The 14,202-nt window shown below is 41.7% G+C and overlaps 1 protein-coding gene across 2 annotated transcripts in view; it reads left to right on the top strand.

The window, feature by feature from the left end:
* Nucleotides 1–13,361, top strand: part of IPMK (inositol polyphosphate multikinase) — a 44,715-nt gene extending 31,354 nt beyond the window's left edge. Inside the window, exons 5-7 of one of the 2 annotated variants that reach the window (XR_011049575.1) lie at nt 6,839–6,920; nt 7,908–8,630; nt 8,922–13,361. Coding sequence is in view for 1 of the 2 variants with exons in the window: in XM_068416649.1 (XP_068272750.1) it covers nt 6,839–6,920; nt 7,908–8,542 (717 nt within the window). In the remaining variant the exon portion in view is untranslated. Of the gene's footprint in view, nt 1–6,838; nt 6,921–7,907 lie in introns of both variants that reach the window. The other variant, XM_068416649.1, reaches the window with a different exon arrangement.
* Nucleotides 13,362–14,202: the final 841 nt, after the last annotated feature.

Raw genomic sequence — 14,202 nt, 5'->3', positions numbered from 1 at the left:
AACAGATGAGGACAGAGATTTGTTATGAAAGTAGTGAGAGCTGAAACATAAGTTGGAAAACTAAGGTATGGTTCCAATAGCAAAAATACAGGTTGCAATATGGTTTCAGTAGTAGACATATAAATATATATGAAATATGAAATACCTTCGCAGCACATGCAGTGTTAAAAATAGAGGATTTGTTTTTCTTCGAGAACACCTTGCTTGCCATATCACGTAGTCCGTAATATTTCTGAAACATGTTTTTAAAGCACAAACTGGTGGTTGCGTAACTTTACCAGTATAATCCATCACTTATTTTTATTGTTTGTGCATGCAGTAATGCAGATACCTCATCAAAGCTGTTTTTATGAGTGAATTTCCTAATCTACAGCACATGTTCCTGCAAGATATTTTAAAACTGACTTTAGCTGAGTCCGTTTTATGAGTTCTTCATGAACCCTTTCTGGTATTGTTGTAATTTTCGTAAGCTCTGATATGTTATTAACATGATTTAGGAAGGAAGGAGTAATAAAGCTATTAAATTCTGCATCTAATTTTCTTATTCTTCCACAGTAAAAAATGACCAGAACTGGGTTTTATTACATTTATAAGTCACAGAATCACAGAATGTCAGGGATTGGAAGGGACCTCGAAAGATCATCCAGTCCAATCCCCTGCCGGAGCAGGATTGCCTAGACCATATCACACAGGAACGCGTCCAGGCGGGTTTTGAATGTCTCCAGAGAAGGAGACTCCACAACCTCTCTGGGCAGCCTGTGCCAGTGTTCGGTCACCCTCACCGTAAAGAAGTTTTTCCTCATGTTTATGTGGAACCTCCTGTGTTCCAGCTTACACCCATTGCCCCTTGTCCTGTCAAGGGATGTCACTGAGAAGAGCCTGGCTCCATCCTCATGACACTTGCCCTTTACATATTTATAAACATTAATGAGGTCACCCCTCAGTCTCCTCTTCTCCAAGCTAAAGAGACCCAGCTCCCTCAGCCTCTCCTCATAAGGGAGATGTTCCACCCCCTTAATCACCTTCGTGGCTCTGCGCTGGACTCTCTCTAGCAGTTCCCTGTCCTTCTTGAACTGAGGGGCCCAGAACTGGACACAATATTCCAGATGCGGCCTCACCAGGGCAGAGTAGAGGGGGAGGAGAACCTCTCTCGACCTGCTGACCACACCCCTTCTAATACACCCCAGGATGCCATTGGCCTTCTTGGCCACAAGGGCACACTGCTGGCTCATGGTCATCCTGCTGTCCACTAGGACCCCCAGGTCCCTTTCCCCTACGCTGGTCTCCAACAGGTCTGTCCCCAACTTGTACTCATACACGGGGTTGTTCTTGCCAATTCAAGCTTTGATGTTTAAGAAAACAGGAAGACAAAACAAAAACTTAAAAAAAAAACCCCACAAAACTAAAAAAAAAACCCCACAGCAAACCAAAAAAAACCCAACCAAAAGCCCTGAAAAACAAGCAAGCCCCCCCAAAAGTCTGGGGAGAGATGTCTGCAGTAAACCAAGGCTCTGGTTGGTTTCTCTGTGCTGGTACGGTGCCAAATCCATGCTGGGGAACTGAATGCAGCAATTCCTCAGCATCTGGTATCTGCTAGTGGATTGAAGGGTACGTTTCAGCAGTCCTCGTTTCTAGAGTTCAGGAATTCATCTGTCATCCTCGTGGGCGAGTTCTAGCAGATGGGTACCCTGGCATTTTTTTCCCAGCAATTTTTCCTTCTACAAAAGACTCCTCAGGTATATGACTTGTGTCCTTACGGCTGATAAGATTGCCTGTATGACAGGAAAAAGCTACCGATGGATCAGGTGGGAGATGGCCTCTCTCTTTCCCCACCTATTATATAAAAAGAAAGCATAAAAGAAATTCATTCTAATGAGGTGCTCCATGGAAGTTCTGGGAGTCCAGAATTATGTATTAAGCTATTTTAAAAATGGTTCATGATTTAACTGCAGCGTCATTTCTTTTGTTTAGAAGATTATTAGTCTGGTTTTTCACTGAATTAGTTTCAACGTAATTTCATTCTACAACTTATTTCTGTAAGGACCTTACTAAAACTTTATATTGATGTCGGAGCACTTAGTGGTTACTTAATCATGTAAAGCACTTGGTCAAATACCAGAAGAACAAAGAAGCAAAACAGAGTAATATATGAGTATAGTTCTAGAAATGGCGAAGCAGGGATGCATCCTTCCTGTGCTGAATTTTCAAGCCAGCAGCAAGCAGGGATGCGTGTACTTTCATCACTTGTGGTCTAGCAACAACAACGTAAGGTGTTTTTTTTTTGTTTGTCTTAAAAAGAGGTGGGGAGGAGGTGTTTAGATAAAGGGATTTAGATAAATGGGCATGCTCTGAGCAGCAGTAATAGTGTTATAGCATTACTATAAAGCAGAAGTATCGAATACATTCAATTATTATTAAAAATTTCTCCTTTTGTTACTTTTTCTCTTCAAATTCTTGTTTTACTTTCTTTTGGAAAAAGCAAAAATAAAGCTTGTTAAAACTTGGTGTTTAAGCCTTCCACTGTGGCAGGATCAGCCCCTGAGAGATCACAGGACAGCGGAGAAACCCGGGTTCTTCCAACATGCAGAAGCCTCTATATTTATATAGGGACAGTCGTGAGCTCCAGGCAAAAGGTCCCCGGGTGGGGGTGTGGGTCTCAGCCTGGCACTGGAGTTGCCCCCTGCGAAGGTGGTGGCCCGATGCTGATGTCGGATGGCCTCAAGGTTAGCTGGGGTGCTACCTCCTTACCCCCCGCTTTTGGCTTGGCTCCAGTTTTGGCAGCAGGCTGGATACCGACCTTCAGATGCCAGTGAGGAGCACAGAGGTGCCTTGCTGTGAACAGAAAACTGGGTAGCATTTAAACACTCGCTTGGACCTGCAGAAGTGTAAATAGGGGTGACTGTTAAGTGTATTTACGGAAAAAATACGAGGGGTGGACAGCTCAGCCCTTTGAAGCCTGGATGTCTCGGCATCAGAGCGTGTATCTCTCATCTCCGTGTCCTCGCTTAGACAAGCAGGTCCTGGGCTGCGCTTGTCGGTGTGCGGGGGAGCAGGGACGGGCACCGGGAGCGCCGTGGGAAACCGCTTCCCAGGCACTGGCTGGTGCACGAGTCCGTGTCGTGCGTGCAATCGAGTCAGCCTTGGCTCTGCGGGTACCCCTCTGTAGTGCTGGAAGAGCCTGTGCAAAATATCTTTTTCCAGTTTCGATGATGTGGGTTAGTTAATGTTTTTTGCATACGTGAAGGAGGTCTGCGAGTTAGTTAATAGAGATTTTTGTTTGCACTAGCAGTATCGCCACCAAACAGGCGAGTCTTAATTAATATGTATTTCAGTGATACTTTCTGGAAGTTAGGGAGTTGCCGCAGATAAGTATTTGAACAGCGTGTGTATCTTTCTGCCTCGCCATGGAAGTCAATACTGAATTACCCTAAATAACATTCCATAACATTTGATATTTGTTTTCCTGAGTCCTGTCTTCAACTTAACGTCCTAAAGCTGCAGTTGCAAGGTTTCCAAACTGTGTGTTTCACTGTTAAGATCTTGCGAGGGTTGTGCTCCTCTTAAAGAGCACGTTGGACCAAGTTTTTATTTTGGCTCGAGGTTTCCCTCAGTTCAAGAATGTCAGGTGAACTAACAGTGATTGGAAAAAGGGTACAAAAATATGGGTGTCTGCAAGCAGCAAGAACTTAACACCTTGTGTGGCAACAAAAGCCAAGTGCAGGTTGAGAAGGTCCAAAAATTTCCCTCGATGGTTAATCATCTGGATTTTTTGATGTGCTGCCCATACAGAGTCCTCACTACTACTAATTAAAACCTGAACCTGTTAGCGTGCTGGATTCCAGTTCTGTTTATGCAGAAACCTCATCGAATGGGAGCTGCTTGTAGCTACAAGGAGGAGCCTCCGCGTTGTCAGCCGAAACAGCTCTGATCTTGTGTAGTGAGACTATCTAAAAATCACTCATGAAGCAGAGTTTTCTTGAAGGCAATGTTTTGCAGATCATCTAAGGAGTTTTCTTTGTCTTCCACTATAGAGTGAAACTCCTTGTAAATACAGAGCAAACACGTAAGGCGCTGCGGCAGGTGGACAAGAAATGAGATTTTCCTGTCTAATAATTTCTCGGCTGTTGTTATGGTTACAGATTTGACTTATTTGACTTGTCATCATTGTGACAGAAATGGGCTAGTACAGGCAGCTGCAGCTACAGGGCTACAAAAAAAAGGTTGGTTCAAAGGCAAATAGCCTTTTGGGAAGGGTTAGTAGCAGATTAGTAGCGGTGGTGGCATAAACAAAAGCATGGCAAGAGGTCTGTGGAGTAGGAAAGTGCTTTTAGTCTTCTGGTACAGCACAGGCAGGTTTTGGGAGGGTAGGTGAAGGTGAAGCAAGAACTGGTGAAAGATCATCTCTGTTTGAACTTGGGTTTCTGTTCCTCTGCTTTCAGTATTTGGTGGAGGTTTTCCCAGAAACGTTTCAAATAGTCACTTCTTTGCAGTTGAGAAAAGGCTTGAAGCAGTATTTGGAGACAGCTCATTGGCTACCATGGAGAACACTTTCCTGATTACCTGTATATGTTGCCCTTTAATGCTGTTATCTGCAGCCAAGCCCGTTGGTAACCAAGGGTGTTGGGAGTCTTTGCTTGTTCCCAAGGTAGTTAAATACAGACATTACACTGTTGGTGTGTGCGCAGGACTTGGTGGTTCATCATCAGCCATTTTGTGGAGTTAGTGCAGAACATGCACATCTGCCTGGGTATTTTTAAACTACATAGAAAGGCATTTGAGGGGGAATGGGTTTGTGCAAATTGTGGCAGGTAGGGTGGCTTCACAGCTCAGAGGCACAGGGGGCTTATGTGCAGCTCCAGCATTTTTCTGGAAAACAAAATGAGCTTGCAGATCTTAATCAGCATTTTTGAGCAAGTGCCCATGTCACAAAAACTCTTCGCTCCTACGGGGAAGAGATAAGGTTCTGGTAAACAAGATTATTCGTTCAGGAGCATGCTGCAGTGCTGGTGTGTGGAGGAAGCTGCCCCTAGACCAACTAACCGAGAATGTTTAATGTTATTAAAATGAAGGCACAGCTAGTGAAAACTGAGATGTAGCGGTCAGACTCTTGATCTTCTTCCTAAGCAATATAGTTGTTTTTTTATTCTTGCTTTATTTAATTACCTTTGGCTTGTGGCTCGTTAAATTTAAAAAGTTTTTGAAACTTTTTGTATGTTTTTGAAAGTAACTTTGGTACCTGAAGTATTCACATAAGTAATCTTTGGGTTCACATGTTGTATGCTCTTGTGTGTTTGGGAAAAAAAACGTGGTGAGAAATTATTGTTTTCATGAAAAATCACCCTCGTCAGATGCTGTTTTAGAATAACCCCCCTCTGCAGTTTGTAGACATCGGGGCCTCAGTTTCTCTGAGTATCATAACAGTGGAAATAGGAATCAAACCAGTGGGAAGTGTCTCTGATACCGAGTGAGTTTAAACATTCAGGCTTAGGACTACTGTTTCTTTAGAATAACCAGAATTATTTACTGCCCCTTCAATTCATGGGCAATGACTTAAATCTGTTTCCATGTGCTGTGATTTAAGTTCCTTGGGGACCCTGAATTTAATTACTTCTTTTTTTTTGTCAAAATAACAGCTATTTGAGGCTTTTCTTCCCAGCTGCTTTGCAAAGCAGGAGTTACGGACCTGTGTTTTCATATTGTGCTCGTCACGGTTTGGATGGGTGAGAGAGGTTTTGGGGTGGGGGGCTGCAAGGAAAACAGGGAATTCTTATTTTTTTAAATTCTGGCTCAGGTACCACTCCTTTTTATGCACTGATGTTTCACTGTCCTGGACTGTCTGTGAGCTACAGCAAGAAAAAGGCCCCAAAGGAGGGCTCGGGGCAGGCGCCTCACTGGTGCGCCCCGACTTGCTTTCCGTGGGATCCTCTCTTTTTACAGCAGGTGAAGGGAGGGCAGAGAACTGCAGCCGGGGTGGGTGCCGCAGGGCTGGGTGGTCTGAACAAGTGCCAAGCACAAAGATTCTGCCAGAGACAGCTGCCTGCTTGGTAACACCATTATTTCTGCAAATAAGAATTGTCTACGCTCCCATAAACAAATTGTGCTTGGGCCTGGCTGTCTGGCACGTTTCTGCTGTGGAAATTATTCCAGTTAGAGAGAAAATGTGTCTCTATGTAAAACATTTTTGAATTAAGTTGTTCAGCTTGTACAATTCCTGATATGGACAAAACTGTACCCGTATGAGTTGCCTCTCTTTCAGGCGAGAGCTGATGTACCACTGGAACCGAGCTTTCACTCAACTGCTGTCATTTATTTCCTATAACCTCATTTGTGCCAACAATTACAGTTTCAGATGGGTCTCATGGAGCTGGGCCTTCCTGGTCATGTCACAGTATTTCTTATTGTTTTGCTGCTGTGCTTAACATTTTTTTTGTTTTAAGAACCGCAAAATAACTGCATTGAATTTTTGAGCTTGTTACGCCTCACTGATTTCACATTCATAGTTACAGGGGTAGGAGTAGGACAGTTTCAAGTCGCAGCGTTGATTTGCAAGACAAGTGCTGTATAAAATGTTTTCCCTTAATGGATATGTTGCTTTTTGCCAACGTAATGATGTGTTTCAAACGCAGGAAAGCTGTAGCGTAGACCCCAAGATGTGAAGGGGGAGGATTTTGCAGCTCAGAGCTCTAGAGGGTAGTGCTGACCGCTGCAAGTAACTTACAGCTGGGCGAGGGCTAAACGGTACCAAAGGTTTTGTAGCCTGTCTGTAAGGTGTCTCTCAGCTCTGCAGAAATACTGATTGTCTGAAATAAGTACAGAGTTCCCTCCTTGTTTCTTGCAGGTTTACCGAGTCTCTTCTGACAGCTATGAGACGCAAAACCAGCACTATGGAAGGAGCTTGACAAAGGAAACGGTGAAGGATGGTAAGATTGGTGCTCTTGGATATTTTTAATTTGTTTATTTTTTTAATAGAACTGTATGGAAAAAGTAGTCTGTGTGTTCCCATTTTAAAAGTCCCTTTTTATCCTCTTGCCAGATGGGTCTTTAGCAGTTTCCTGTATCATTTGAACTACCTGTCGATCCTAAATTAAGTTTGCCGTTGGCTTTAACGGCAGTGTCGTCCATAGGAATTCCCCCATCACGTGTCTTTTACTACTAATGAGGGGGTGATAGTGGTAGAATTCAATTTCTTTGCAGCTTAGAGACTATAACGAAAGAGAAAACTTTCAGAAGTATTAAATATGTTTTATAATATATGTATCTTCAGTTGTCTTCTGTGAATATATCCTGTCTTTTGTATTAGACAGCTACTGTAAATGCATCTTTTGGTTAAAGTGACCTTCTTGGTTGAAGTCGATCCCTGTGTTGTTCCACATTAACGATAAAGAAACATGCTAGCATCATACGTCTGTTTGGTGCTGATAACTATTTCAAACTAGTTATTAATTAATATCTGTTCATCTGTCCCTCACCAAGAGACAGAAGGACACATGCACAAACACACCCCTCTCCAGAGCTGGCACTAACTCATCAGCCTTCTCTTGATAAAGAACTGCTTGAGCTGCTTTATCGCTGGAGAATATAATGAGTCCCTGCCCAAAACTGTCCAGATCCTTGCTAAAATGACATGGGAAGCAGGAACCATGGTTGATACATTGATTAATTAATTTTATTTATAATCCAAGCCCAATCCGTAGTATGATACAGCTGGCCTTACACAGGTAAGGTGACTGAAGGTATCTGAGTTTCTCAGTTCACTTCTGATTCAGTTAATAATTGCCTGGAAGGAAACTCTGTGAATACTGTCTGTTTCTTCAAATCAAGAGCTATTCTCATGCTGAAAGAAATGAAAAACATTTTATTTCTTTTCAGAGGTGAAAATAATCCCCGAATGTGTCTATTTCTTGCAGGCATCTCAAAGTTTTTCCACAACGGGTACTGCTTGAGAAAAGATGCGATAGCTGCCAGCATTCAGAAGGTCGAAAAAATTCTGGAGTGGTTTGAGGGCCAGACGCAACTCAACTTTTATGCAAGCTCGTTACTCTTTGTTTATGAAGGTTCCTGTCAGGCAACGACCGTGCGGTTGAGTGACGTCACCTTGGCAGAGAAGAGAGGAGTGCCCAAAGGACTGTTATCAGGTGGAGACATACTGGAGTATAATAATAATATTCACGTAATAAATTCTACAGAGAATGGAAAAATTGAGGCCTCTGTAAGTAAAGGCTTGTCCAAATTTTATGCACTGCACAAAAAGGCGTACTCTAAGAGGCACCACAGTCAACTCTCACTAAAAGTTGAAAACTTGGAGCAAGACAACGTGTGGAAAAGCAGCACGTGCATTACCCAGGAGCATCTGAACGGGAACGTTCTACCCCAACTGGAAAAAGTTTTCTGTCACGTGCCGGCAGAGATCAAGGAGAGCACCAACGTGGAAGTCCGAATGATAGATTTTGCTCATGTGTTTCCTAGCAACACCAAGGATGAGGGCTACATTTATGGTCTGAAGAATTTAATCACAGTACTTCGAAATATTTTGGATAACTGAATTCTTTGCTATGGTTTTTACTGGGGGCCAATGATAAAGAAGAGCAACAACATGAAGAATTTCTGCACTTGTAATGCTGTATAACTGGGTTTGTATTGTTCTATATTTTATTTGTCTTTGTACTTTTGGTAGAAGGGTTTAACTTTTTATAATCTCACTCAGGAAAATAACTGATAGTTAATTAGGGAGTGTGAAAGGATAAAGATACTGGAGATTAAGCAGGATAGGTGAATTAATAGGATGAAATGTATATGGTTGGCTTAAATCCAAGGAGTACAGCTGTACAATAAGCCAGGATTACGTTAGTTCCCATAACGACTTTAGCCTAGATAACATTTGCCCACTTAGCCGTGACACTGAGCCGTATCTCCATTAACAGGTTTGTAGAAAACGGACTGAAAACTCTTTTTAACGCGCAGGCTTGATGCCCTCAGTACTGCCCTCTTGTGTTTACTGTCTGTGGATAACTGGAGTTAACCCGACTGGGAGAGCAATCCCCTTCTGAGTCAGTAGTCTAACCTGGAAGCCAGTGTATCAAAAAGGTATTTTCAATGTCACGCAACGATATTGCTGTTCTTTTTAACCTCTTGGTGGTTGTCCGTAGCCAGTGTACGCCGCAGACAAGCTACAACGTGATTTGTGTTGAGGTGCTAAGAAAATGCTGGAGTAAAATATCGTTAACAGGCTTAAACTGCACAACTGCTAGAGAAACTGTTTGTTCCGAAGGAAAAGAGTGCAAATGCGAGATGTTCCAGGAACTGATTTGGTTTTGGAGGTTAAGTCAGTCTGTTAATGGAGTGTCTAACGTGACTAAGGGAAATGCCTCGCTCCTTTGTTCTGATGGCCCTTCTCCAAAAACGTTGCTTTTAAAAGCAAACTCATTGAACGGGGAAACAAAGCAGTTTGTGTGCGCACACAGAGATTCCCGCTAGTTGTGCCACTGCTGGGGAGCACCGACTGGAAACGACGAGCAAATACAGCTGAAGCACCCTCTGCTGCGAAGATCCAGGTCAGCCCTGGAGCACCCAGAAGCAACCAGATGTACCTCTGTGTGGTGTTTGTCGCAGTGGAGTTGTGGCTCTCCTACTCTGGGCTAAAGCCAGCTCCTTTTTTTTTTTTACCCTAACGACACGCAGGCAAGCTGTGTAATTTGAAAGTTGTCCCAGTTCCTTCCTTTTCACAGGAAAAATTCAAGCTTTCATATGGCATATTTGAGATCAGGATGATGTATCCAAAGCATTTTTGGTGTGTTTCTTCTGTATGCTGTGTACGTGGCTCTCCTACCACGCCTACATAGTCAGCTATATGAAAACTCGGGACGGAGGAGTCTTGCCATCCCTAGAGCAAGATTTTAATGCTTTAAGCAAGCCCCAGAAGTAAAACTTTTTAGAATGGATTTGGTCACTGGCAACACACGTCTTTTACACGTGGACTTAACGTGACACGGTGGCCTTGCTGCTCTCTCTGTGTGATGTTCTGCACTATGCACTCATTTGTGTACGCGTCTGTGCAAGTTCTCCATTGGACATCTTGTTTTCTAGATCAGAAAGAGATAAATACTTTTTCAAACAAATATGTTGTTTTAAATAAAGCTGAAATTTTAGCTCTTTGAGAACCTGGGTTAATTGGAAGAAACAGGGTATTCTCTGTAGAACTACGTTGTTTAAACTTTAGAGCTCATATTGGCCAATACGTTCAAGAACGAAACCAATCTGTTAGTACCATCATGTTTTTGAAGCGTGGGAAAAGATGCTTGCAGGAGGGGCAGTATCATTTGGTTGAAAATTTTATGCAAATTATGGTGAAGGCTGAGGGGAAAGTATCAGGAAGAGAAAGTTTTGGTGGTTTTGGTTTTGTGTTTTTTTTTTTACTGCGTATTTCCATTGCACCATATAGTTAATATATTCCCAACTCTCTGTGAACTAATTTAAGCCATATCCTAGGAAGAGTTTGTGGTTTTGTTCGCTTTGACGCTTGTTTCTCTGTTAGGATTTTGTTGTTCTGTCCCGTAAATAGTCAACACTAGAGTAGTCTAGGCTGGTAGTGGCCTTGGATGATAAATTTGCAATGTTTTGTTAGAAAATACGGGGGGGAACGTTTCTACACCTGAATTTTTGTCCTCTGAAATTCATCTCTTCTGGATTTTAATCCATTTTGTGCCAGAGAAATCAGATATCTGCCTCAAAGAAGTCAGTTATTGGAAAATGATCTGTATGCTCTGCGTATAAGCGCATCCTCCTGTCTCTGCTTTAAGATATACGTCTGCAGTGTTTGAATGCTCTTGAAGTGTTGATTGTTGTGTTGACTACGGCAGTGTTTGTAATGCAATGGGATGTTGTTAAACTGTCAGAATATTTTGAATAAAAAAAAAATAAAATAATTTTATCATTTTTTTTTACTGGTAGTTGTTATGGATATATTTCTGTTAATTTAAAATGTAGCTTGAGAGAGAACAGTATTTTTAATTGAAAGTTGTGTAAATAAAGCTTGCTGTAGAGGTGTTTTGGCGTAGTACCAGCTGTGAATTTCTGCCTGCAAAGGCTTTGTATTCACCCTGTTCTCGCACATGTTAGAGTTGGTGTTTGTAGTGTCTTCGATCAGATTGTTTTCAGTTATAGTTGGAGACTTATTCACAGAGATCATTAAACAGATCACAGAATTAATTAGATAATGAAGAGGGAGACACTGGTCACTAAACATATGTATTGCCATCATCTCCCTCCCTCCCTTTTGTTCTCTGTAGGAAGCGGACAGGACAGGTGAGAGTTTTGTGGGAATCTGTAGGGAAATGGTAACAAGGCTGACAGGTATTTCTGTCCCATAAAACTGAGCAGGTCCCATCCCCAGCCTGGTGTGGTGTATCTGAGTGCTGCTGTCGTTGGTGAAACCCGGCTGTTTTGATTGTAAGCAATAAGAGTTTGATTTAGCAGAATCAATTTTCAAAAGGGAAGACTGATGGAAGCATTGTCGCTCGTGTACTCTCAGAATATCCTTTTCTGAAGACTTTCTGCCTAGGTGATTGTGGGGATTGTGTGTAGGCTTACCTTCGGAGAGCTTGAATTGTATAGAGTTTTATAAAAAAGCATTTACATATATGGTATTTTTGCATATGGGTGGAATTTGTTGCATAAATGACATTGGAAATTATTATACCACTATGAGATGTTTAAAACATTTTAATCAAATCATTTTATGAACTAAACCAGAGAATTTGCATATAGTTGTGATTCACATGAAACTTGTACTGTTTGCCATTTTTTTCCTGCTGTAATGCATAGTCAGACCATTCTTGTCCATAACCCTACAGTTTCATGGAGAACTTTCAAAGCACTCAGTAGATTAGGAAATGGATTTAGTTTGATTAACAGGGTGCATACGTTCTTGAAATCCTTCAGTGCCCACGATATTTTAAGTAATGTTAGTGTATTATACATCTAGAGCCCCAGGAAAACTTCCTCACCTGCAAAGAGCTCCTGCTGATCCGAGTCTGGATCACAGAGCATTTAAAATTAATGCCACGTGTAGCAGCAGCTGTGGCAAAGGGATGGCGTCGCCTGTGCTGGCCACATCAGGCCGGGGTGTTTACAGCCTGAACTTAGTCATTGTGACTGCTTTCTCACTTCATGAGGTGAAGTACTTTCAAGAATAGGAAGACAGTGGAAGGATAGAAACTTACACCTACATCTGCTGTTTAAAGTTAGGATTAGTTGTCCATCCTCCCTCCTATTTTTTTTGCTTTTTTTCTCCAAGCAAGCTTTCCTCCTGAGTGCCTTCTTCAGCCCTGGCCACTGGCAACCTTCTGTAGCATCGTTGTCGAATGATTTAAAGTGACATTTTTATTTCCTAATAAATTTATGCCCCATAACTGCTCATAAAGTGCAGGTATTGAAAAACACCATCAAAATGCCTCAAATACTATGGGAAATGCGATTTCCCTTTTGCACTCTGCCGTGACGGGACGGGAGTGGAATGTTAGCGGAGAGCACGCTTCGGTGGGAGGCTGGGTCGTAGGTTTGATGAAACTTCTTCATCTGTGTTTTGAAGAGGACATTTTGGGGGCAAGGTGAGTGACAGCTGAACTGCATGATGTTTTCCTTACTGCAGTTGAGGTTTGGGTTTTAGAAGGTAGCGTAGGGGGAAGCGGTGGAAGTTCCTAAGGAGCCCGGAGCAGGACATCTGGTCACACTTCAAAAAATATTTTTACTGTAGTCTTGTTTAGTGGAGGTGGGCCCCGTGTATGTGGAGTTTTAATTTGTTTGTTATATGACATTGAACAGCAAATAGAACAAAGATACTTTAAAAACACCTTTGTTTGAATCGTGTGCATTGGTTCAAATAGTTATAATTTTTTTTTTTAAAAAAGTGACCTATAAAGAAACTTCCAAATATGATGTGTGTTGCACCTGACTATAAATGAAACTCAAGTGCACAAAGGCACTTTAATACTCTGGGAACTGTACTGGAAGATAAATGAAAGCATGTGAAATTGCACCTGATGTTGTGTTGTTAATTGTTTTTAAAATCTAAAATTCTACATCAATGATGCTTGATGGATGAATGTATCTAGTCTGGTCTGAGTTTCTTTAATTCAAGTGTCTAAAGCCGTCACTCAATCTCTTAATTTGTATGTGTTTGTAATTTCATTTGCTATTTTTTGCCATTACCGGACTGCAGGGGGTATTGTTAATATTACATGTGTTTATTTTATAGAACATTGTACTATGCTATCTACCAACTTTTGTAACTTAATTATAAGTGATATTTAGGGTCATTCTAATAGCTGTATATTTGGCAAATTATTAAAATTTTCTGCAAGTGACTTGCAAGTATAATTGGTTTCTTTTTATTACAGGAAGATTGTTTAGAAAAAGTGTTATTGAACACACCTGCACTATTTAACCCCTTTTTCTTTCTCCTCTTTTCTGTGCGCTCTGTAATGGGTGTTTACCTTGGATTTACCAGTTTTGTTTACCTTGGATTTACCAGTTTTGCTTTACCACCATATTTTTGTCATGGCTTCCATTGCCATCGTTTGTTGACCTGCCTTGGTACACAAGAGTCATCTCTAGAAAATGAAAAAAAAGTCCAAATCCACACGCACACAAAAACCCACAAAAGCAGAACTTGCTTTTTGAACAGAAGTCCATGCTTTGCTGTGTTGCATGTGAATTTTTGGTCAGTGTTGTACCTGATTTCCATAGCAGTCCACCAGTCTTTCCCAATACCTTCTTCCCTGCTAGGAAGTGCTTCTCTGAATGGAAAGAGGATTGGAAACAACAAAGCCATCCCCTTAATTGAAGCACAGCAAAAAAAAAAAAGGGGGGGGGGGGGATTTTTCATAAATTTGTGACAGTTCTGGCCTTGAGCAACTAGGAAATGGCTATTTTACTGCAGAAGAATCGAACCTCAAGATTACCTTTAATGTTTGATGGAAAGCTGTGAAAATCACAGCTTAAGGATGTTAAAGTTGACTTGATTTTTCTCCTTGTCCTTTCAGGAGAGGGTGAGTAGTTGGGCAGTAAAAGGAAGGCAGAGATGAAAGTGTGGAAAAGCTACACTTTCCCTTTGTGCTCTGGGTTGTAAAGCAGGATCCTGTGAGTTGTCCTTAAAGAGGACGTAATCTGAGCTGTGTATGAAAGAATTTACTGCCTAAGTTAAGG

The sequence above is a fragment of the Nyctibius grandis genome, chromosome 20 (assembly GCF_013368605.1).
Source record: "Nyctibius grandis isolate bNycGra1 chromosome 20, bNycGra1.pri, whole genome shotgun sequence".
In the NCBI taxonomy this organism is placed as follows: Eukaryota; Metazoa; Chordata; class Aves; order Nyctibiiformes; family Nyctibiidae; genus Nyctibius; species Nyctibius grandis.
Note: the sequence above shows the minus strand (reverse complement) of the source record. Positions and strands in the feature narration are given on the sequence as shown.